Source organism: Accipiter gentilis, chromosome 23, assembly GCF_929443795.1.
Source record: "Accipiter gentilis chromosome 23, bAccGen1.1, whole genome shotgun sequence".
Taxonomy (NCBI): domain Eukaryota; kingdom Metazoa; phylum Chordata; class Aves; order Accipitriformes; family Accipitridae; genus Astur; species Astur gentilis.
Genome location: NC_064902.1, coordinates 13,219,409 through 13,243,785, shown reverse-complemented (window position 1 = coordinate 13,243,785; position 24,377 = coordinate 13,219,409). Strand labels below are relative to the sequence as shown.

Sequence of the window (24,377 nt, the reverse complement as noted above, 5' to 3'; positions counted from 1 at the left end):
GTGTCGCTTTAAATAACTACACTCTGCCTTCCTTTATTTTCATTCACAAAAGAATCTGCTGTGTCATATTGCTGACCTGAAAAGCCTGATGCTTTTGCGCCCTTGCCATAGTGGCATTTCATGGATTGATTAAGAGGTCTCTGTAAAGTCTGTCCAGAACTTCAGAATCCTTTTGGGTTAATGTGCTGTGAAACAGTATTTGTCTTGTTCTCTGTTAAGTTGCCATACAGACTCCTGTGTGCTGCTTTAAAGCTTTAGCTCTCCATCCCACGGAGGAAGTGACCTCTGTATGTATTCAATTCATGTAACAGTTCATGAAAGTATTTGGGATCTGCAAGGGTATGACCTGTAAATATATGACTGTTCTTACTATTACTATTGTTTTCTAACATCTCCAACCACAGTGATTGATTAAGCGTACACATATTCATTTCAGTGTAGTTGCTGCCCAGGTTGACAGAATCATTTTGACACTTGTAATCACAAAGGCTTGTGTTGGATGAGTGTTTTATTATTTGATTTTCTGCCATCCACTTCTCAGATTTGTTGTAGCAGCAACACATGGTCTTAATGATATTCCCCAAGGTTAAGTAAGCACAAAAGCCAACATAGTGCAGGGCAACAGGGGATACTGTACTAAAGAAGGAAGAGTTGTTTTGCATTTAAGGCCAAGGCATCTGCCTCAGATCCTGTATTCTGTTCCTTACACAACCAGAATTGTCCTGTTTTACCACAAAACACTTCACCTTTCTGTGCTGCTCTTTTCCCATCTGTGAAACGGCAACAGGACCCTTATATGTGTACTGAAGATCATTAAATGGATTTTGCAAAGTACTTCCAGATTTTTGATTGGAAGGCACACGAGTGGAAAATTCTATTAGTTGCCTAGATTCTGTATTGACGTGGCAAATTGTAATCTCCCTACAGAAGACATTTGAATGTATTTGACTTAAGTGTATCATAATAACTGACTGGCAGAATTGCTACTTCAGGAACAAGACAGTTTAGTAGTCAGATTATCTGCTCCGTATTTCTAATATGCAGAGATATTTCCCAGCCTGTTGCACAAAGATGAACTCAGTCTCTCCTTACTGCTGTTTCGCTGTCTCAGATATAGTACACTAGTTTCTTTCTTCTCAAGTGCATTTTGAAGTGCACTGCTGAAACCACTGTGTTTTTTGAAGCCTGTCTGGACCATTCACCTCACACCTGAGCTTAATTTGCAGCAAAGTATTACTGCCAAACCTGTCTGATCACTTCCAGACAGGGAAACCAAGAGGACTGTGACTTCTCTAAGGAAGAGAGAAGGAAGTGAAAGGACTCCAGCCTCTGTTGTGACTATAGCATGTCTCATAATCTCCCTTTGTGCCTTTATGTCTCCTCTACAGAACGATACCAATGATACTTACCATCTTTCCCATCTAAACTCTTTCAAGATTGATGAATGAAAAAGGTTATAACTAAACTAAGTACCCAATTACTAAGCAGTCGTTAATGTTCTTGTCAGAGGAATTTATCTGAGCAATTGTACATTTATTTTAAAGGAAAGCCTTCTGCATATATTTAATAGCACATCAGAATATTCATACCAAGGGACGGCCTTTTCCCAGTTTGGAATAGTGAAACCTGGCTGCTCACTTCCACTTCCTGTTCCTAAATGGTTTCCTTTCTGGAGCCTATGGCTTGGTACAGTCAGCACTGTCACTCCCAGCAAGAAAAGTTACATTAAACTTAGGGGAAGGATGTATTTAAAAGTCATCCAGTCAGCTAGGACTTTTTATATGGAGAAGAAAAAGAAAGACCATGCAGTTCATGTCATCCTAAAGTAGGAAAACAGTTTGGATAAATCAGAGTCTATAAATGTGTATTTCCCTACATCTATTTTGTTGGAATTCTAGTTCAGTTATTGGCATCTGCAATGTAAAATTAGGCAATGTTAATCCTATCCTGTGCCACTCTACTGAAAGAAATCTGTTAAAGCATTTTCATTCATTTTCATTGATATATAATTTCTGTTCTTCTTCCCCTTTATTAACACGAAATGTTTGGGGATGGGCTGCCTTTCTTATTTATATGCACAGTATCTCTTTGAGCACATACTCTCTGATTTTCAGCCAGTCTCCAGCTGTTTGACATTATACTTATTCCAAACCTCAGTTATTGCTTACCTCTCCTCTGGTGCAGGGCACTGCATCAGAATACCTGGAAGTGCACATGGAGCCTTCCTCAATAATATCATCCTGGAGCCCAAAAGTTGCTGTACAGTTAACAGAGAAATACTTGTAGGGCCTCCAAGTCTGCCCGTAGTCCTGGGATCTTTCCAACACCATCGCAGCTGGGCGAGGTGACTTGAACACAGCAATGACATGAGTCAGGTAGAATTCTGTTTCAAAGTCCAGTCTGATTTCTTCCCTGTGTACTCCTTGGGCAGACTGCCACCAGGAGATGGGGTTTGCAAAAAAATCGTCTGTCATGTCAGCAGGGAGATGGGAGTTATCAGGCTGGTTGGCATTGCATTTGGTGCAGCGAGGCTGCCCACAGCCATGGGAGACCTGATGGAGGAGATTCTGGTCTGGGTAGAAGCAGTACAGTTCTGTACTGTTCTGGCCACACGTGGTGAGAGTGACTGGTGTCCTCCCTGTTGCAAGGTTTCCCACCGGAGGGTTGCAAGAACGGCCATTACAGCGGAAGGCTTGTAGCCTCATGGGATCTGAAAGAAAAGCAAAAGAAACACAACTAAGTAGAATTTCTCAAATAGTTCTCAGGCTGTAACACAGGTGACCGTGCAAATGTTTGGAGTCCTCATCTGGGGATTGACATCCAAGAGGACTCCTTCGATGGAGAGCTACTTCATCTTTTCACACAAAGTTTGGAGGGAGTTTCTCAATAAATATCGTCGTCCTTGGTTTTGGTGCCTAACTCAGAAACTGAGGTCTTTAGAAAACTCATGCTTATGGTGCTTAACTTTGATTTCTATTGAAAATGCAGTTGCATCAGCCTATTGAATTTTGTGTTTCACCACAGAAATCCTGTGTTTTCTTACTTGCAGTCTAGTAAAGCTCTGTATCTGAGGACTGAATCTATTCAATGCATTTATTTTCATTGTTATCAGAAATCAAAGTCAAACTGTACAATACACTGTAGATACGTTAAGAAAAGAGATGATTCCTGCCCAACAAATTACAGACAATAATTACACGTACAAAAACATAAAGAAAGCATGTCTTTCTATAGTTATGCATTACTGGCATAATTCTGAGGGGTGTTGAGTTTCTACTGCTCCTGTTGAGATCAGCTGGAGTTGTTAGTACTTAGCAGAGCTGAAAATCAAGTCCCTCTTTTGTTTAAATACCTTGACATGGAGGTAGGTGACTATATTCTCTGTGCTAAGTTTGTAAATAGTGGCAAATTTTTGAAATCTTCAGTGTATATATCTACTTATTTCTAAATTAAGAAAAGGTAGGGATAACTACAAAGTCTTAATATTGTTTGGAAATCAGTATTGTCTTGTGACACTGGAATTAAAGGTCATTCCAAAACCTTGTTACCATACTGGAGAAAACGGCTTTTCTAATGACTTACAATGTCCTCTTTGCAACTTAACAGTCTAGGAGTTAAAGACTGACCTTGCAAGGTCATAAATCTAATCCAAGAGGTCACAAGTCAGATGACTGGATGTAAGTCCTACAGGAAATGACCCTTCCAATGAAACATAGGATGACCGTAAACCCTGGGTAATCTAGGAGCAGTTCAAAGGTCAGCTATTAGTTCAACATTCTAGGTCAAATTTTGAATCCCTACTTGGCTTATATTCAGGCTTTCCTCAGGCAAAACTAGTTTTAAAATCAAGTTAGGTCAAAGAAAAGACTCTCTAGGTCAGCCTTATAAAAATACTCAAATTGTAATATAGTTGGATGAAACCGATGTCCCTCATTCCAAAAGGAATGTTTAAGGTGAAGAAATGTGTCCAGCATGCACAGTTTTGCCTCCTAGTTGCTTCTGTCCTTAGTTCCTTGGTGAACATTTCTGCACAGGCCAGAAGAGAAAGGTCAGAGATGGACATTGTTTTGGAAAATACCTTGTGCCTTTTGCTTCCCAGGATTAGGTCACAAAACGAAGTTGCTGTGTGTCCACTGAATCCTATTGACCAATGGTTTCATTTTAACTTACATACAGCATAAGGTAGTCTTAAACTTCAGATCGCAAGGAAACAGAGCTTCCAAAAATGCTCTTGACTACTCTTAGAAACAGGTGGCAGCCACCTTCAAAGGAACTTGGACTTACTGTGTGTTTGCCTTACAGACATTGTAGCAGCAGCTTCAAGGAAAGAAGGAGTGTCTGGAGATACAGTAGGTTTCCTCCTGATGGAGGTTGTCTTCCACCAGTGGCTGGAATGGGCTGGCCAAAATTTTTTTTAGTATCCCAGTGAAGTCCTAGGAGACTGGCAGAGCTTAGAGGGCAGCAGTGCCTGAATTACATGTGCACCTAATAGTCATTGGGTCAAAGGAATGAAAGCTGCCACTCCTCAGTCCCACCACCACTCCCTGTGCCAGCACAGAGATGAGTTTTCATGAGAGAGGAGGAGTTGCAGAAGTCAGCTGGAGAGGAAAGGAGAGAAGATGGGGATGTTTGGCTCTATCAGTTCTGTTTGTTGCTCCCCAACTTCAACTGAGCAGGTGATTCTTAGCACTACTGGAGATCCTTCACCAAGCCTTCACATCATCCTGACTGCTTGATGATGATTTCAATGTATTTTCTTTCTGGTTATGAACTTTTTACTCCATCTGAGCCTGGTACAGTTACAGGGGAACACCAGGAGCTACAGAGATTTTATCTGGGAGGTTTCTTGCAATTTCTCTGAGTCTTTTCATCCTGAGAAAGGACTTGGGTTTTCACAAAAGTTGTTTAGAGCTCCCTCCTTTTTGCAGAGCATCTGAAATTCCAAATTTTTGGTGCTCAGGAGGATGAATATCATTGAGTCACACAGAATTCTTGAAATAAAGATAAATCTATCCTTGCAGGTCAGCAAAAATATAATGAGCTACAATTACATTCCTCAAGAATGTCTTTGCAAGTGGCATATAGGTTCATGTTAGTGTCCAAGCTCTTTGGTACAAATTACTGGAAATAAGGAAAGCACAGCAATTTCTGTGTTGAAAGTAGACTGGATATTAACTGGGTTTGCTCAGTGCTGCAGAAAGGTGTCATCTTTGCCTCCAGAGAATTTAAGTGGGACTGGTCTTACAACTGAGCTTTGAACAAGCATTAGCTCTGACTAAGAGTCAAATTACTTAGTTTTGAGTAAGAATGGGTCCATGTCACAAATGCTATTGGATTATGGATAAATATACCATGTAATTAAAAGAAAGTCCATCTCTATTGATGGATCACAGCACTGAAGCTTTCACAGAGTAAATGGGATGATGGAATTCTAAATTTAAGGAGTTATGTACGGGAAGCTTTGCAGACCAGAATGTGAGAGAGTAAAAAAGGAAACATTTTTTGAAGGGAATGGCTGCTTTTTGTATTTCCGATAAATGGGCTATTAGTCTTGTATTGAGTTTTTCAGCTGGTTTTATCTGAACCTGGAAAAGGAAGTAAAACATGGTTGTTCTCCTGAACAGCAGTCACAAGAAGGTTTATCTGCTCTGCCTGCTAGTGCAGCAACATCAATAAACAGTTCCTGTCTGAACTGCTGTGTCATTAGGAAAATGGGAGAAGAACAAAGTGCAAATTAGCAGAAGGGAGTTTGAGAGAAGGAGAGAGATTGGAAAACAAAATCTGCAGTCGATTAAAAGCTTTGCATTTAAAGAAATCAATTGGCAGAACATTGCTTGGCCACAAGGATAGTGCAGCCTGTCCATCACTCACTGATTCTGTGGAAACAACGTGAAATGTTGAATCTGGACAGTGAGGGGGGAATGCTGCAGAAGAGAAACAGCAGCCAGGCGAACAAACAACTTAGCCCAACTGCCAGGAGGACTCATTGAATAATTCATAAAGAAATAAACAGTTTGATTGCACATGAGCACTGCATGTTATTATGAAGTTGATTAGCTTTCACTCCATGGAAGAGGGATTGGATCCATAAATGGTATGATGAATTTATTTGTTTGTTTTCTGGTCCCTCAGACCTGTGTCACAAAGTGGCAGGTCAATGACACATGCCCGGCACGTGTTATAACAATGGTGTTATCTGATGATTAGGGAATCACACAGTTCAAGGGAGGTCATACTATCAATATTCCTGGGACACCATTTCAAACAGAGATCTTTTACCTCAGAGCCTTGTAATGCAACAGAACATTGTAGACATTAACTAAAAACAGGTTCAATTTCTTTTAGGTTTTTTTTTTCACTCTCCTTTGGATACCCAACAGAAGAAAAGTCATATGGCAACTCAGTCAAAGCCTGCTGATGTGACTGGAAAGATGCCTAATATTTTCTGAGTGATTTGAATTGGAATTTTTTTTCTTTTCCGTATGCAAATCTATGATTTTGCATGTTCAAGTCTCCTACAGTGAGACAGGAGAGCAAATTTCACCCTTCTGAGCAACATGTAAACACTAAAACCCTTGGGCACCTTCTGCTATGTTTTTGAGGAAGCTGTTTCAGCATGTATGTCCAACCTGGGTTTCACTTGTTCTATATCTGTTTAACTTTTTTTCTTAATAACCAAAACCTTTTAAATGTTCTTTTAAAGCTAACCACCCTGGGGACATGAGTTGCTCAAGTTTTTATTAATCGGACCTAGAACTTCACCCCTTAATGCTGGTTACAACAGAAGTGCTATACAACCGTTTGGTTTGTCTGGGGCCAACGTGCAAATAAGTTTGGCGAGTTTTCATTCATTTATGAGTAGCCTGATGTATTTCTGCACTAAAATAGCCCTGATAACTGGAGCTAGTGAGCCAGCCTTCATAAATACCCCAGAGGTGAAGTTCTGAATGTGCTACGAAATCAAGCTGCCTCCATGACCTGAGGCTGGGACAGAAGAATAAGGTCCCAGGTCCGGGCTCTCCTCGGTCGTGGCCAGTTGCAGTCCGCCTGCCCGCCTCCCTTCTGGAGCAATGGTGAGCTCCAAGACCTACAGCCTCCTTTGCAGATGAACTGAATAACCCCAGACCAGAGGAAACCAAACCCTGCTGATAATCAGGTCCTGCAACTGATTTTAAGCTTGGTGCTAGAAATGGCCATTTTTGACCACATCACGCCCCCTTTTGGAGGGCTGCCATCGGGAGGAGAGCTGGCCCGGGCACTGCTCCCCGGGGGAGCTCCGGGGCTGGCTGGGGCTGAAGCAAGAGCCCAAGCTGTTGTCAGTCCCGTCAACTGGCCCAAGATGCAGGAGTTTTCGGACCAACGCAGAGGTTATTTGAGGGGAATAACGCCCTCCACCTGCATAAGACTAGGGGAAGGATCACCCAAGTGTCACATCTCACAGTATAAAACCCATCTGACTCCTCCAGCCTAACCACTAAGGTGGGTTTTTCTTTTCCCCTGGCATTGTATTTCAAGATCTAAGGAGCCGATCTTGACAACCCAGACCATCTCCTCTGCACAGAGATGACAGAAGGCAAATATTGTCCTCCCTGCAAATATCGTATTTCACGTACTCCCCACGCAACTGCCCCATCAATTTGTTTCACTTCTGACCAGGAGGGCTCAGTAGGGCTGATAAGGGAGTTTACTGTATAGGGTAATAAAGCATGTCAAAAACACACTTCCCTGTACAACTCTTTGCTCAGGAAAAGGCTGAGACTTCCAAGTCATTTACACAGATGGGCTAAGCATTGTCCGAACTAACCTTAGTCCGAGTGGTACTGACCCTGCCTGTAACAGGACCCATAAAGATTCAATGTTAATTCAAGATTTTTGTATTGCTTGAAGAAAAAAAAAAAAAAAAGGAATTAAAAATGAACAGGTAACCCTTGTGCTTCCACACACTGATGGTTTGTGCAACCTTTTGACCAAGCAGCGTAGATTTATTTAAAGTGACATTGAATCCTTAGTGTCATCACCTTCAATTTCCAGTTATTTTGCTGTTATTCACTGCGTCCTACACCATTATCCTGAGTGTGTTTAGCTCCACACAGAACACACGCCCTCCCCTCAAATTCACTTTCCAAGCAGTCAGGTGTGGGCTGCATTTCCTTGAAGATTCATTTTGACTTTGTGAATGGGATGCAGAGCAAATTTAGGCTAGTTTGTAACAGGCTGCTTTCTGCAACAGTATCAGCAACTTTACAAGGTATCTCTGTAACCTTTCTGTGCTCTGTGTCAACATATGTATCCTTAGGGAATGTCCTAGCCTGTGAAACTAGTGAATGCCCAAGGTAAGACACTAAGAGGACTAAGGTACATGTCCTTCCTCCACTCATTCCCTGTCATGTTGTGATAGACAGCCTTTTTCCCAAATGAGTCACTGGATAATATGACAGGATTGTAAATTTATGAGCTGTTTTCAGTATTTAAGAAAATATCTCTTGCTGTTATGGAAATCTGATGTCTACGTTATCAAAAGGGTTCTAGCTAGGGAATAATCTGAGCTGAAGCCACCTGATCTGCCTTTGACTTTACTGGAGCTTGCAGGGTAGCTGAACACTTCAATCGCTTTCAAATCACTGCATGAAGAGTGTTGTTCCTGTCCTAATACTCTGAGCACACAGGAGAAATTTAAACCATTGATATGCTTTCCTGTACAGAAAGAGAGATCCCAAGCCAGTATCTCAAAGGAAAAGTCACCAAGGATGTATTGTTGTTTTATCAATAATTATTTTTATTTTTCTAATGAAATAACCTGATCTTTGTAATTCATCCCTTTTAAACCTAAATATATATTAAACCAGAGCAGGAAGAAAAAAATCTAATACTTTGCTTCTTTGCCCTTAAGGAATTTGTCTCCGTCATAATCAGGTATTTTTAGGACCCTATGTAAATACCATTACAGCTGTATCATTCGTATATATGCTTATCTGTACAGCCACATATACACACACAACAAATCAACTTCTCTTTCTGTCCTAATCCATTTTTTCTCTAATGGTATTTTAATCTTGTCCACTGCATGTTAACAATGGACTGTCTTGGATAAATAGTAATTCCTAAACAGTGTCTCTGACTTTTAACAATGCAAAATTAAGTTAAGAGAGAATATATACAGATTCCTACAGTGATGCTGTCCAAGGATGTTGTCGTTTCACTCTTGTCCTGCCTAGGAAGGCAGTGTTTCATCCTCAAAACAAATACCCAGCATATCTCGATCCATCTACCTCTTTCTTTCTTACTTTTCTTTCGTTCATAAAAATCATACACTTTTTTTCTTTTAAGGATGTATGAAACTGTACATCCTGTTATAAGTCTTTGGGAGAAGACTGAGCTATAAAGCTGTGTATTGCAGGGAATAAGAAGCATTTGTATATATTGACTAACCCAGATTCTTTGTAAAAAGCCAATCTAAAATAAAGATGTTGACATACATTTTTTTAACAAACAGATCTCATTTCTATTTCCTTTCCCCTTGATAAACTTAGGACAAATTGTTTCAGAATGGCAATATTGATTTATTTTGCTTACCTGCTTCCCCATGGCCAGAAATAAGATATTCCAAGAACACAATCAGCATGATGCCTTTATGCTGCATGGCTGTCAGTAAAATATCTGTCCTCGGTGAAGCAAAAAAGAGCTGCAGTAATCTACAGGTTTGGTGCTTGCATGGCTTTTCTGTGTTTTCTTTCTTTCTTTCTGCTCACCTTCCTCTCAGTGTAGGGGTCAAGGCTGCTGTCTCATTCTTCTTGTTCTCGTTTGGGTGCGGAGGTGTTTGGTGGTTTTTTTCCAGGGCTCGGATGCCTTCTGGGTGTCACCCATACATTGCTTCCAATAAATAAATAAATAACAAGGCTTTTCTGTGCCTTTACCCCTCTCCATGCAGCGGGCTGGGGACGTTCACATCCCTGATGCAGCCCCTCGAATGCACCATCGAGGGCTGATGCGACGCGGAGAGCCCTGTTCGGTCCGGTCCTTCGCGGTTGTTCGGATGCTATTTCGAAACTTTCATTTCTGCTCCTTGCTTTTGGTGCGGCTTCGGGCTGCCTTTGCCTGGGTTCCCCCGGCAACCTCCCCTAGCCCCCCGCACCTCCCGCAGCCTGCTGCTAACTGGGGTAGCGATGGGGTGCGGGCAGCGTGAACCCTGCTTTGTTAGGAGGTCTGCCCCAGTACCTTCTTTCCCTTTGCTCCCTGCGGCAGAGGGTCATAAGAAGAAGAGAGTTGGCTTTTCTCCCCGAGAGATGATGAGAAGCAAGTGCTTTCTTGGCTCTTCTCGCTTTTTATTTTGGTTTGGTGTATTTGCTTGTATTTCCCTCCTCCCTCCGCTGTCACGGAAGCCACTTCTCCCCCACCTCCGAGGGATTTGCTTCACGCAGCGAGCGCCGGGGGCTAAGAGTCAAAAACAAACCCAACGCCAGCTCGCCGGTGCCGCTGCCTGGGAAATCCCTTGCCGCTTCTGCTGCCGGACCGCAGCTTCGGGCTGCGATTTAGGGGCTGCGGATCACGGGGAGGGGCAGGAGGGCAGGCTCGGGCAGGGGGCTGCTCTCCCGGGGCGGGGGTGCAATGCCCAGCGCCCAGGCGAGAGGGGGGGATAGCGGGGAGGAGGGGGGCTGGAGGAGCCTTTCTCCCTCCTGCTGCAGCAAGGCTTAGGCCTGGGGGGTTCCTCCCCCCCGCCCGGAGGGCTGGTTAGTTGTCTTCAAGTTTTGTCTCTGCCTCCCTTTCAGCCTCTAGCACATCTCTCGGTCCTAACTGTTCTCCTCTCTGGTCCTGTCTGGCTGCAGAGGGGATTATTATAACATGTGATCTTCTTCCTGTTCTTTATACGTGATTTGTTTTGTTTTGTTGTTTTTTTTTGTTGGGGGTGGTTTGGGGGTGGTTTTTTTGCGGGGGGGTGGGGGGGTGGGGGGGTGGAGGAGGATGGGTCGGTTCCGCACCTCCTCGTCGGCTGGGCTGGTCCTAGCCGCGCTCAGATGCAGGCGTTGTTTTCCAGCCGCATCTTCTCCTCCAGGAGCCGGTGCGTGCGTGTTCGTGTGCCCGTGCGTGTCCGTGTCCGTCCGTGTGCGTGTCCCCGCGCAGCCCGCCCGGCCGGTGCCTCCTGTCCCCGCAGCACCCTCTGCCAGGCGGCCCGGCACACGGCACCCGCCCCGCAGCGGGGCACTGCCCGGCCCCCCCCCCCGGGGACACAGCCCGGCTCCCCCCGGGGACACAGCCCGGCCCCCCCCGGGACACAGCCCGGCCCCCCCCGGGGACACAGCCCGGCCCCAGGCACCCCCAGGGTGTGGGGAGAGCGGCTTTAGGCACGGCTCACACGGCATACGAACGGGGACGAGCAGGGGGGGCCCTTTCCATAATCCCAGACGTGAGCTGGGACAAGGTGGGCAGTGAGGGGACTGGAGACTTCCCGGAGAAGCTGGGCTGTCCGCCCTGGGACACCTGCCTGCCCCAGCCACGCTGGGCATGGCCCTGAAGTCGGGTTGGCTCAGGTGACTCCCAGACAAAGCTCCCAGGGACACAAGAGAGGCTCCAGCATGTAGCGATCAGGGGGTGCAAGTGCTCGGGCCTCGAAATCATTTTGGTTCAGGGAGTCACTTCCCACCCCAGCTTCATTCTCTCTTTCTTCAGCTTTCACAGCAGGGTAACTCCATGAACTTCTGCTTGATGTCACAGAGGGAAGCAGGTCTGACGAGAGCCCAAATGTAGACGAGGTTATTCTTGTGCCGGTGTGTGCGCAGGATCAGACCTTAGAGGGATTTGCAGAATGTGGGTCATACAAAGAAGAATAAGGAAAGATTTATTTCCCTTCAGGGAAACCTTTGAGTAAGGCAGGGTTACTCAGCTCGGTTTTGAGGTAGAATTTTCTGACTTTACCCTTATCTTCCTTTCTAAAATGTTTTTAGTAAGAAAACACAATAGAAAATTTTAAAATATGAAGGTGGCTTTTTCCTCTCCGTTTTGTCTTTGCCTTTTGTTTGAAAACAGCTAAAATACTGTAAAATTACAAAACAAAATTCTCCTGCCATAAATGACAGTTAGTATACTTCAGAGGGTTTGAGTCTGCTGTGCGCTCAGGCCCCCTGGGATATTCTGAGTTCTTTCAACTCAAGCATCTTCTGTGGGAGCTGGGGACGTGCAGTATGTCCTAGAGCTAAAGCCAATGTGACATTAATGAGATGCTGTCATTTAATAATTGTGCTTTGTTGTCATCGTTTGTTGATGGCCGCCTTTGTGGGAAAATGAGGTATTTTTTTATTCCCAGGTTTTGGGCTCATTCCTACCTGAAATGTTTCTCCCAGTTAATTTAACCAGGCTTAAACTGTGGCATTTGGAAAAATTCCCTGGTCACGAGTTGTAGTTCCATGGATGTAATAAAGGTCAAGAAGCTCCTGTATAATTTAAACAACAATTCAAAATGGAGAGCAAAGTTTATGTTGCACTGTGAGTGGAAAATCAAAGGTAAGTATGTTCATTTACTTGTGATGTCTGGATGGCAGTACCATAAGACTTTCTAGTTGTTGATGACTGTAGGGTATAAAAGTGACTTTAGAACTGAAAGCCTTAATTCTTCCTCCCAGTTATTGCCTGTCTTGAGAAAACCACTACCAGCGCTAATGAGTACATTTCCAGGTTAATACTACTAAAATCCATTCATGCCTGTGAGCTAAGAGGAGATAACACCTAAGGGGGAAATTTTGCTGTTATTATTGGCAACCGCTGTTGTCTAGAAGACAGATTGATGAGATCTGAGGAACAGCCCATACCTAGAGGTGCCAAACAGAGAATGCCCATCTCAGCTGAACAGTGTGTATGAACAGTGATGTGAATAATAATAATTTTTAGTTAGTTCCTAAACTATAGAAATGTAAATGCACAATCCTTGAGGTCTCAGGCAAGGTTCATGCTCCAGACCATGACTCTCGCTAGGACATCAGGGGAATCAGATGATTTGGAAAGTGACTGAGTTTGCTCTAGTGGCTTAGCACAGCACGAGCTGACAAAGCACCCAGAGAATAAACAGCAAAACTGTGAATCATTCATTTTGGGGGAGGAGGGAAGAGCCAATGGCATGGCACAGAGGGGGGAGGTGTGTCACCTGTGTCGCCTGCCCTCTCTGCTTGACAGGCCTGTTTGCAAAAGCCAGAGGACAGGCTGTCCTCTTTGAAATCACCCCAGAGTGGTGGTGTATCTGAACCGCTTAGCATCTTGCTTACCTGTACCCTTCGTTCCCCATTCCTTGTACCTCTCCAGTTTCCCTTGTCTTTCCTCCTCGTATTTCCTCAGCAGCTATGACCAGCCTGAAGGAAATCTGTCGTGGCCTTCCTCTATACCCTTTGCCTGAAAACAGAGGTCGGAGGAAAGGAATACCCCATGCACCCATGAGAACCCCTAATCTCACTGCTCAGGAGAAAAAGGTAACCTGGGGTTTCACGGGGCCTCACTTCCTTTCAGATAATTGCAGCTCGCAGCAGCAGACTTGATTGCCTCAGGTGCTTTTCTGAGTGTGCACCTAACTTTGTGGCAAATGTATTTCCTTGATGTTATAATTTCAGTGGGTAATGGGACAAAATACTGGAAACTCTTTTGCTTGCTTGCTTTCTTCCTCCCCCAGAGTTAAACAGGTTGATATGAAGGAGATGTGCTGCACAACAGCTTCTGTGACTTTAAATGGCTAAGCAAGAGGCATTAGACTTCAATGCTGTCAATCCAGCATTTTTCCTTGGAGATGAAATTATGCAGCATGAATGCTGTTGCAAAAAACCTGCATATGTATGGGAGTGAAAGCTAACCTCTCAAATACAATAAAATTCAAATGTGGTGAATCAGTATCATTGTACAAGCTACACATTTGTATATTTGCATAAAAGATCCAGAGATAATTTGTTTTAACCGGTAGCCTGAAGCATCTTGGAATTTAGGCAAGTTGGTAGGGAGTTGAGTTAATTATTTGTCTTTAGTTGTGTAATTCTTTTCCTGTCTATTTTTGTTTGAACAGTCTATGTACACACTGAAGTAATCATTGCATTATTTCATGTTAGAGATTTGAAAAAAATCAGCAGCAGAAAATAATGGTCAATGGGTGGAGATCCTTAGGAATTTGTGTGGGAGAGAGTAAGGTGGGTTCCTTAGTTTGTAAGTCTGTGCTTCATCACATGTAACATCACTTATAATGTGACATTCTGGTCAGAACACAGAAGTTCCTTCCCCACTACCAAGTTGCATGCAACTTCATTGCCTTCGTGGGAGTTCCTCACTGGCATCAGCAGCCAAATTCTTTCAAAGTCTACTTCCACAAGGAGAGGAGAGGGGAGTCAAAGGGTAGAAAGAGGAACAGCTGTCCAATATCCAAAGAGGATTTACTTCAATGTCAGGAGCATTCATGGCTGAGGCATCCTGTCTGTGCCTGGGACAGCTCAGACACGTGGAAGTGTGGCTACTAAGTGTGCAGAAGGGGACTGTGGTATGCGGTGACGGCTGTGAAGATAAAGGGAGCGAGCTTCACTGCGTGTCAGAACATTGCCAATCATGCCCATTTTATTCCTTGCTTTTGCTAAGTCACTTTCCCCCAGGAGAAGTCTGCTATAGCATGGAGTCTACGCTGCAGGAGAGGAGATGGTATCTCTCAAAAGGATGCCAAACTTTACTGTTTACCTGGGGAGAGAAAGGTAATGACAAAGTCCTCACTCCCTATATAGAAATTGGAGTAGTTTCCTGACTCCTTTAAATGTTGCAGGGAGATGGCAGTAGACTGATTTTCTGGCTCCAGTCTATTTTCTAACATTCTACCCTCATCTCTCCTTACCTACCACATGTGATAAGAGGTCACACTAGTTGGGTTTTTTATTAGACTGTTAAAGATTTAAAAACTTCATTTCTGATTCATTTTACTCTTAATCCTCTGCCTTAAACTTTTAACAGAGTTAGAGGCTCAGCTGGTATTTATTTTATATCTGAAAGGTCAAATTTTTTTTTTTTAAGAGGTGTTCCGTGCCTAGAAAAGCATGTAGACAGAAAGGTTGTCTGTCTACAAGTTGGTTTTTAAGTCTCAAGACAGGCTTCCAGATTTTGTTGACAGGGTGTAATGCTGAGCATATTGCGAGGCTTGTCTTTATGTATGACACTGTGTTCATTTTCTAATTGAAGTACTCAGGGGGAGCTTTGACAGAAGTGAAGTTAATAATGCTCTGCTGATTTCCTCAGGATTTGTCCTTCTCTTCATATGCCTTCATTCCAGTTTTAGCCCTTTCTACAATAATAAACCTTAGCACTGCCAATATTTTATTTTCTTGGGCCTCCTTTTGTGGTTATAATAGAAATCCTCTAAGTAAGATTTATAAAGTTCTGTGTCTTTTGGGGCTTGCTGAAGAGGTATATAATTCTTCCTATCATACCAACTTTAATCTTCTTGGATAAATCAAGCCATTTCTCAGAACTGACTCTGTTTATATGTTTCCTGAGTTCTCTTCCTTTGACATTCTTTGCTTGAGGCCTGAAACAGCCACATCCTCTCTCTTTCCCTCCACAGCTCAGGAAATCCCAGCTTTCTGTTTCTCAGCATCTGTATCTTAATGTAAATATGCTACAAAGAAACTACCCCTAAAATCTTATGTGTGGTGGTTGCAGAACAAGGATGTTGCATGCTCAATACTCACTGACATTCCAGTAAAGCTGGAGCAACTTGGGAAGAATGTGCACTTCTCCGTGTTGCTCAGAATCACAAAAAAATAGTACGTCTTGATCCATGCCACCGTTCTCTTATGTATCCTAGACCCAAGCCATGTTACAGTCTTCCTGCTATTCCAGCATGATCATCTATTACCTAACTGCAGTATCGTTTGTGTTGCAGTCATAGGGCCCTGAAGTCAGTAAGGGGCTTTGATGACCTTGACGAGCCTCACCTGAGATCTCCACCCACGTCCTCTGCCCATAGGCTTAGGGGCTCCATTTAAGCTCAGGCCTGGGACTTCACTCTCTGTTATGTTGGAGGTGTGTCTGTCTCTAGTTCTATCACAGGGTGTCCCTGTGCCTGGCTGTTGACTTCAGAGATCTGATCTCCAACCCTTGGGTTGACTTGCCGCTATGAACCTTCTTGGTGATCTCTGGGTCCTATCTCTCTGTGTAACCATCACCAGAGCTGATCTTGACTTGCACTCCTAGCCTGGCCCCAGACCTGCATGTCACCATGGTCTTGCCCAATGACCTGGACTTCTGGTGTAACCTGGCTGCCCTCACTGGGCCACCCTGCTCGCCTTCTTCAGGTATTTATGAGGCTGGACCCTGGCTGGTGAGGTGCCTGTCCTGCTGGCTGTGTTATTCTGCTTGGCTCCCCAACCCTTAGGGAGCAGCTGTGCCTTGCTGCTTCATGACATCCTAGTACAAAGAGCCAAAAACCAGAGCCTGTGAGTCACATAGCACCTCAAGTTCTTGTTTAGCTTTCTAGAGAAGCAGCAGAACATTTGACCTAAATAATTGCTTTGCACATCTAGAAATGAGGCTGCTTTTAAAAGTTTGTGTGGATTGGGAAGGTGAACTTGTTGGCTCCTGTTTTGGAACATCTGGATGATAAAGAACTTGGTTAAACTTTGACAGCCCGCGGGGCGTTTATAGCAATGGCCGGACAGAAATTGCCATATTTACTTCCCAGCTGAGCTGATCTAAACTGGGACCTATCAGGAAGAATAATACATGAAACAATAATCTTGCTTTTACAGTGGCTGTTTAGAGAATAGTGCCACCCAAGATTCTGGATATCATCAGGCAGAGGATGACAAGTGGGAGGCAAGCAACAGCTCCACTGGAAAAAAGGCAGAACTAAGAACAAAACTGTTGTAGAATTAAGCTAGTCACTTCCTCTCCTCATGCTTCTATTTCCATCAGTAAACAGGGAGACTCCAAACCTTAGTGTCTGAGTGTCTCAAGATTCTTAAATTAGAAGTCTTGATGATCTTGTGAATAACATTCCTTCTGAAGAGACACTAGCTCTTCAACAAACACCAATTAACAAAGAGGCTGGTATACTTGATTTCTCAAGAGAATCCCCCAACCAAGATATTTACAGTTGATTGATTGGAGCAGGATTCCATGGCTTCCTTTGACTACATATTGTTGACAGTGAGAGGTCTGAATCTTGATTAAATAGCAGCAGGATATACCGGATATAAATGCCAGTGAATACAAAAAAAGACACCCTAATAGTGACTAGAGCTTAAACACAAGAATCAAATATTAGATCCAGCTGGCAGATCTAAGAGGAAGACTTTGCATCTGATGATTTCATTGCACTGAGCTGAACTGAATCAGTAACTCAGCAAATTCAGAGCAAGTTTTTTTTTTTTTAACCAACCTCTCAGGCTCAGGAATATAAGTGCAATTGATTATTTTAAGACACCAATGAACTCTGGACCTGGTTTTTCAGAGGTGCTAAGCACGTGCAGCTTAAGCTTCTGTCAGTGGAAGTTATGAACAGGAAGAACACCTAAATATCAAAAGCATAATGTCTAATATTCAGAATGCAATGTGTCAGCTATAGGTAAATCAATCCTACTTAAAGGTTAGAACAATGTTTTATGTGGTGCTTTAATGAAATGTAAGGAGTAATGACCTTGTATTGCCTTTTCACAAAAGCATGATGATCAGCCTATTTGAATTTTCTCCTTATGTGCCTTTCTCAGGTTATTCAGTTTATGACTCAATAATGAATATGCAAAATTCTTCCTGATGCACATGTCAATTGCCTTTTCATAAAGCAGTCAGGTTCCATCTAAGCAATTTTAAGTGCCCCAGCTCTCTTATTGACAGACTGTTTCAGAATCTCTTATATTTAAATTGTTCTAATTTCAAGACTACATTTTTATGGCTAATTCACAGCTATTTATTCCTTTTCCAGCATTTTCCTGAAGCTCCTTCCTGCTTTGACATTTATCCTGCAATGAGACAGCAATCAAATGTCACCTTTGTTCAGTTAAGCTAAACAAGCCACAGTCTTAGTCCTCTTTTATAAGATCTCTATTGTCTGTGCAACCAAGGCGCCCTTCCCACCCTTCATGTAACATCCAAGTTCATGTTTCATTAATGTTTGCATCATCAAAATTCAGGCTCTGCTACTGTGTAACATTATTAGGATAGAGGCTCAGTGTAAGCAAATTTTTTATGAAAATCCAAACAGATTTTGCTTGCTTGTATTTTTAGGGCAAGGAAAAATATTTTCCCATCAGTTTCATTATAATACAAATAATATATTGCTCAAAGACTGGGTGATCCTTGCCAGATTGGAAGCAAAACACTCATCCTGATAGTTCTCTGTAGTTCTCATAGGCAGCTGAAAGCCAAATGTGGCAATGTTTTCCTCTTGATTTTGTTGTTGTAAGGGATGTAGGTGATTTTATTCTTTAGAAATTTCTCAGATCTAGAACCCACTGTGATGGCTGTTTGCCTCTGAGATTGACTTTGAAAATCCCCACATATTTGGTCATGGTGTGTATATAGCTGGGATTTTTGTGTTCATTAATAAATGTGCCCTTGAAAAATGACTGTTTATCTAACTGGAGAAGAATAAGGTGGTATTTGAAGATGGGATTTTCATTTTCTCATCTGGTAAATAGGTTTTCCCCCTTGTCATTCTCTGTGTGGAATGGCAAATTTGTAGGGTTTACTGGTCTGATCCTCAGCTGGTATAACTCAGTATAGCTTCATGGTTCTGAAAGGTCTGAGCCATATGCCTGTTCAGTAGCAAGTATGCCAACAAAAACCTCTCTTAGTATGGGCATTTTTAGATTTAGAGATCAGTGCTTTCAGCGTGCTCTAAGGTATGAGAGACCAACATACTCAAACGAAGGGACTGGAGAGCTCTAGCTGTAAGAGTCAGACCATAGTCATGTTGAATGAGGTTTGTTACTGAGCTGAGGGCTTTATGGAGATCTTCAGGACTTTTTACCAGGGTGGATAGTGATGATACCTAGACTGGATGGTTCTAGATGCCTTTGTTCTAGATACCTGTACTACAGCCCACCCCTTCAATTCCTCCAGAAAATAGTCGCTTCCATATGCCTTTGAAGTGCCAATGGCAGACATCACAAACGTGGGGTATCCTTGCTATACTCATCCCTCTCCAAAACTGGGCTTTCCTGGTTGTTTTGTAGGCTGTTTTCAGGTTTGGAAGCAAGCTTGATCCCTTTCTATCCTTTCCACAGCCATTAAAAATCAGCCTAATGAAGATGTGAAATTCCATATGACTTGTGAATCTCTTCAACTAAAAGTAATTTGGATAGCTTCACCACTTGTCAGGGAACTTACAAGATCTTTTAACATCTTTGTATGAAATTGGCTTTTTAAAGATTACAAAATCTTTATTCTCATTATGGTTTTAATGAAATGGAATGTGGAATACAGAGACATGACTTAAGAGACTGTTACTAAAGATAGTGATTTATTTATGGTTTCTTTCATCCAAAAGGACATAGTGTACTTTGAAAACCATGGGTAACGTCTTTGAAGGCAATAGGGAGTATAAGCCACATAAGTATCATTTGCAGAATTTAATTCAGTGCCTAGTAATCACTTCAGCTAATTTGGAAGTGATACATGTAGCATCAATAAAATAATGTAAACCACCACCCTCTGCAATACATTAGGATGCTAAGTGTAATGAATCTTTAACAAAACTTAGCCCAAGAACATCTTCATCTGGGAGTATGTCACATAACTCAGGACTAAGATCCTTTTTTTTTTTTTTTTTTTAATGGAAAGTACAGAAGGGTCTTCAGTGTCTCTAGGAGTTCAGGGTCTCAGTCTAAGGATTTCTGAACAATGTTTTCCTTGGTAGTTCAGTGCCCCCTAGCATTGTGAGAGGGAATTTGTCCATGTCTCTCATTGATAGGATTGAGCGCTACTTAACAAACCTCCAAAGTCTCTCCATGCAGATTTGGGGGGGATGGGAAGGGGAAGGTTATATGTGTACAGCAATTGAATCTACAAGGAAAGATGCAGGTAGAAACACTTCAGTAGGAAAGAAGGAATGGAGCTCTCCTGGTGTGAGCTTGGCCTTCTAAATTATATCATCCTTGTGATAGCTTAGGCAGGCTTCTAGCTGAGTCTGATTAAAGTTCAGGGCCACCCACCTACCTCCATTTCTCTTTTACCTCGATTTTTGTCTCTTGGGTTTTTTTGGCAGCTGGCTTTGCGCAATGCCTTGCGTTATTTCCCACCTGAAATACAAAAGAAGCTGGCACTGGAATTTGCTGAAGAACTCAGGCTGTACGGCCATATCTATATGTACCGATTCTTTCCAGATATTGAGATGAGGTAAGGACTGGATGGTTCACGTTGTATTTGGCTACCATTTGCTTACCAGCTTTCGCCAGTGGGACTGACCTTTAAATAGTGGTGTTGCTGTGTCCTAATTTACCTCTTGTAGAAGTCACATAACATATTAATGACGTGCATCATCTGAATAAATTGGATGTTCCGTGTATTGTTAGGTAGCAGTGGTTTCGTTTTCAGTGGGGCATACTGCATGTTTTGGGATGCTCTTCTGTAAAGCTGTGTAACAGTGATCCTTCATCCTCCAGCTTTCATTCTGTTCTCCGTCCTCATCAGAGTCCCATAGGACTAGTAGGGAGACTGTGTGCACCCTTCTGGATAGGCTGTGGCAGGACCAGGACAGTGTTGCTGCTGGAAGGCTCAGCACCACTCAGTGCAGGGAAAGGATTGTGCAAGGTTGTGTGCTTGGTAATGCCAGCTTTACCGTACACAGAGATCCCAAATGCTCTGCCCCATGGCAAGTCTCAGTTTCTAGAGGCCAGTTATTACTCAGAGACCTCTGATTGCAACCTGGACAGAAAACTTGCAATAGTCCTGAGCTGCTGCAAGTCAAGTCTCAACTGAACCAAGAGGTAAGATCAGATGAGTGGATGGCTTGAGACCTGCTGTGAGGGGCTGGTTGTCTCCCAGTCCCCCAGAGAAGGCTTTCTGGGCTTAAAAGAAAGACAGTACATTTTTCCATCATTGGAACCTGTATCTGACCCTGGTTTGTAATATGCTGTGCCTGTTGATCTTGGAGCATCACTTCATTCTAGGGCTGATGGGGCTAATGTTTGTGAAGCAGAACAGTTTTAGAGAGGGCTGCCAGGGGCTAGCTGCTTTTTTTAGACTGATTGATTCCTTTTTGCATCCAGCAGGGCTCTGGTTAATGTCTACACAGAAATCTGAATAAAGCAAGCTACTAGAAAGCACTCTGATTTCCACAGACATCCATCTTTCTGTGCTGTCCCTACTAGTCTGGGGTCAGCTCTTGCAGAATTCAGCTAAGGGGAGGACAGCTGGAAGACTGTCTGAAAGATATTACAGAGCTGGACTTCAGAGGACACTAGTCCTGAACTACAGATGAGGGCACCTTCCAAGTAGGCTTGGATGAGACAGTCCACCAGCTCGTTTCCATCACTGGCATCAGTGACTCTTTGATAGCTTCAGATATTTTTTTCTTTGTGGCCATTTCGCTGATAACTCTAATAGATTCTTACAGTCTCAGATTAAGAAAATGCCTTTTGTTCTCTGTAGTCTGGTCATATTTGATTTTTGTTCTGTGTGTCCCAAGGAGCACACTCCAACTTGGTTCTGTTCCATTTAACAGCCATGTTCCCATACCAGCACACTCAGCTGATATCTGAACTTTGGGGTTCTTATGTTCTGAGCAATATTATGCAGAAATATCTCCTCTTGATGAATTGTTATCATTCCACAGAAATCCTGTTATTTTACCACATCAGACTTAGAAAAGCAGAAAACACTAATAAAAAAAGTATTGTGGAAAACCTGAAATGCTTTTCCTCCTGGTTTGGCAATGACTACAAGGCATTTGTTTTAGTATCCTGATGTAAAAAGATAGGATAAAGTGCATATGATCATGGGAGGAGCCCATTTGCTAAATCTGTGGAATATACATTCCAGATCTTGGCTCATGAGCTGGTCAGCGGATGTCCAATTTTTTATTTTTTTTTGTAGTTGGCACTCTTTAGCCTAACCTTTTCAGTGTAACTGTCTTCCCTGTACTAAGCAAGTGTCTAGCCATTGAAGATCTGTGGTCCAATAAAAGGAAGATTGTTTAGAAACCATGTCAAATGATCCTATCTACCTTTAGGAATTTCCAGCATCTGCAATGGTGGTGCTGCTCACAGAAAGGGAAAGAGCAAAACTCTTAATCAATGGTTATACTTCCTTTTGGAATCATACCTTAGAGGCCTCGGCACAACTGTACTAAGACCTGTGCAAACAGAGCAAAGGAACTGTCCCTGCCCTGAAGAGCTACAGTATAAATCTAGGACTAGAAGTTTTAGAGCAATTTGATATAACAAACAGATGGTGGAGAAGATAACGGTGAGATGATCGCAGTAGTTGACATTGAAGCTCATCAGTCTTAGGAAACCTGACGCAGAATACCTTTGTGAGGGTTTCCCATACCTCACCTTAACTTTCTGAATGAAATGCATCTTATTCAGTGAAAAGGCCCATATTTCTCCTAACTAGTTCAGGTTTTGAGAGCTTCTTTGGGACTGAAATTCAAGCTGGGTGTTTTTTCTTAGATAGGATCTTAGATAGCAAGGGCTGATGAGCCTGAAGGCAACTTCCACTGATGCTGTTTTCCTTGGCATTGCAGGGCTTAGCTGCTTGGCCTGGCAACTGCGTTGCAGAGGCCAGTTCCAGCATCCCCAAAATAATCCAGTTAAAAAGCAATGAGAGCTCTTGGCCACTATAGTTGTAACCAATTGTGATTAACTGATTCAGCAAATGATAAGCTGAATAACAATTTTTTTAATTTGCTTGGTTCTGATAACAGTTAAGACCTGATTTGCCTCTTAAGGTACATATGTCATTTCCAATCTGCACCTTCTCCTTTTTTTTTTTTTTTTCCCCTTCCCTCATGAATAGAGGCTTGCAACTTAAACAAATACGTTGGCAGGCAGCGATATTTCTGTGGGGTATATTGCTGTGGTTGCCTTTGAGTCAAAGCGTCCCTCCGAAATTTTTGTGACTACCGTTTCAGAGCATACCCCATAGGAGAATACCCTTGCAAGACCAAATCAGCTGCTGCCATTATGTTGATGATCATGAATAATCTGGATCCCTCAGTGGCTCAGGTAAGGTACAGTGAAAGTAAGGAAGCTTGTTTCATAGGGCAGCAGCAAACCTGCAAGTTACTTGCTGTACGTGCTCTCACATAAAAACTGTACAATTTAGGCATAGAGGTAAAATTAATCCTTGTGCAGATGATCCTCCTTCCATGGATTGAATAGGATTTTAGTTGTTCATAGGCCTTTTGCTGGTTCTGTGCCCCAAGGTACATGTATTGCTGGCTGCAGTGTGCGTTTGCTAAGCAGGCCAACTTCAGTAGTGCCAAGGCAGCCTGCTTATGGGGTGATGTGCTAGAATGTCCATTTCTGTGAGGATAAGCTTGCAAGGGACTAAAGGTGATTCTGTACTTGTGGTTACGTTTTGATTCCTGGGGTCTGGGGTCTTTTGTATTCAGTTCTGTAGTTTCCTGCTGTGTGCAGTTCTTAATTCTGCATGGTGGGTCCTGGTCCTAACGCAGACCTCTGAGGCCTCCTGCAACACCAACAAGGCTCACTCCAGCTCCCACTACATACTTGGTCGCTTAGTACATTGCTTCTACAATTGCTTCTGCTTATGTTGAAAAATTAGTGCTGATGCTTCCTGTATCTTTGAAAGCTCGTCCCTCAAGGACAGATTGACTACAGATTTACAGGATCAAAGTCCATCCTTGCCAGCACTACCCAGTGTAGTGCATCTGTTTGCAAATGGCAGGGGAGAGGCCATGCGACTACGTCCTGCTGGTCATAGACTCTTCCAGCTATAAATGCCAGTGGCAACCAAACTATAAGCTTACTCAGTCCCTCTTTTAGGGAGTTTACTGGGATGTCTGTCTTATACAGAAAGTGCAATCAAGTAATCACTTTGTAGCATTCTGCATCCAAAATACCATTGTAACAATAACAAACACCTCACTTTGCAAGAGAAAAATTAATTTTTTTCTTAAGTTATCACTTTTATGGTGGCATTTTCTGATTTCAAGAGTCTAGAGAGTGTTAATGCAATAAGCTCTAGAAAAGATTTATTGAGATTAAAAAAAATAGCTCGGAGATACAGTGAAATGTTTCAGAAAAGTGCTTGCCTTATTATTGTTAAATTGCCTTTTTCAGTTTCCCCAGGAGCTTGTCACTTATGGAGGAAATGGGCAGGTCTTCAGCAACTGGGCGCAGGTAAGACATTGCTGCTTTTGCAACTTGCTTCCCAAAATCAGTTTCACCCTCCCCCATGCACATTCTGCT

At 42.9% G+C, this 24,377-nt stretch overlaps 2 protein-coding genes across 2 annotated transcripts in view; one reads left to right on the top strand and one right to left on the bottom strand.

Annotated features, from left to right (window-relative positions):
* Positions 1-10,472, bottom strand: part of LOC126049702 (netrin-4-like) — a 55,025-nt gene extending 44,553 nt beyond the window's left edge. The window contains exons 1-2 of the mRNA XM_049826533.1: positions 9,574-10,472; positions 2,169-2,710 (exon numbers count right to left, since the gene is read on the bottom strand). Of these exons, the coding sequence (XP_049682490.1) occupies positions 2,169-2,710; positions 9,574-9,640 (609 nt within the window). The 5' untranslated portion in view covers positions 9,641-10,472. The remainder of the gene's footprint in view (positions 1-2,168; positions 2,711-9,573) is intronic.
* Positions 10,473-13,169: 2,697 nt separating this feature from the next.
* The window catches only part of UROC1 (urocanate hydratase 1), a 44,396-nt gene continuing 33,188 nt past the window's right edge, over positions 13,170-24,377 (top strand). Inside the window, exons 1-4 of the mRNA XM_049826560.1 lie at positions 13,170-13,451; positions 20,207-20,337; positions 23,075-23,168; positions 24,249-24,308. Of these exons, the coding sequence (XP_049682517.1) occupies positions 13,326-13,451; positions 20,207-20,337; positions 23,075-23,168; positions 24,249-24,308 (411 nt within the window). The 5' untranslated portion in view covers positions 13,170-13,325. The remainder of the gene's footprint in view (positions 13,452-20,206; positions 20,338-23,074; positions 23,169-24,248; positions 24,309-24,377) is intronic.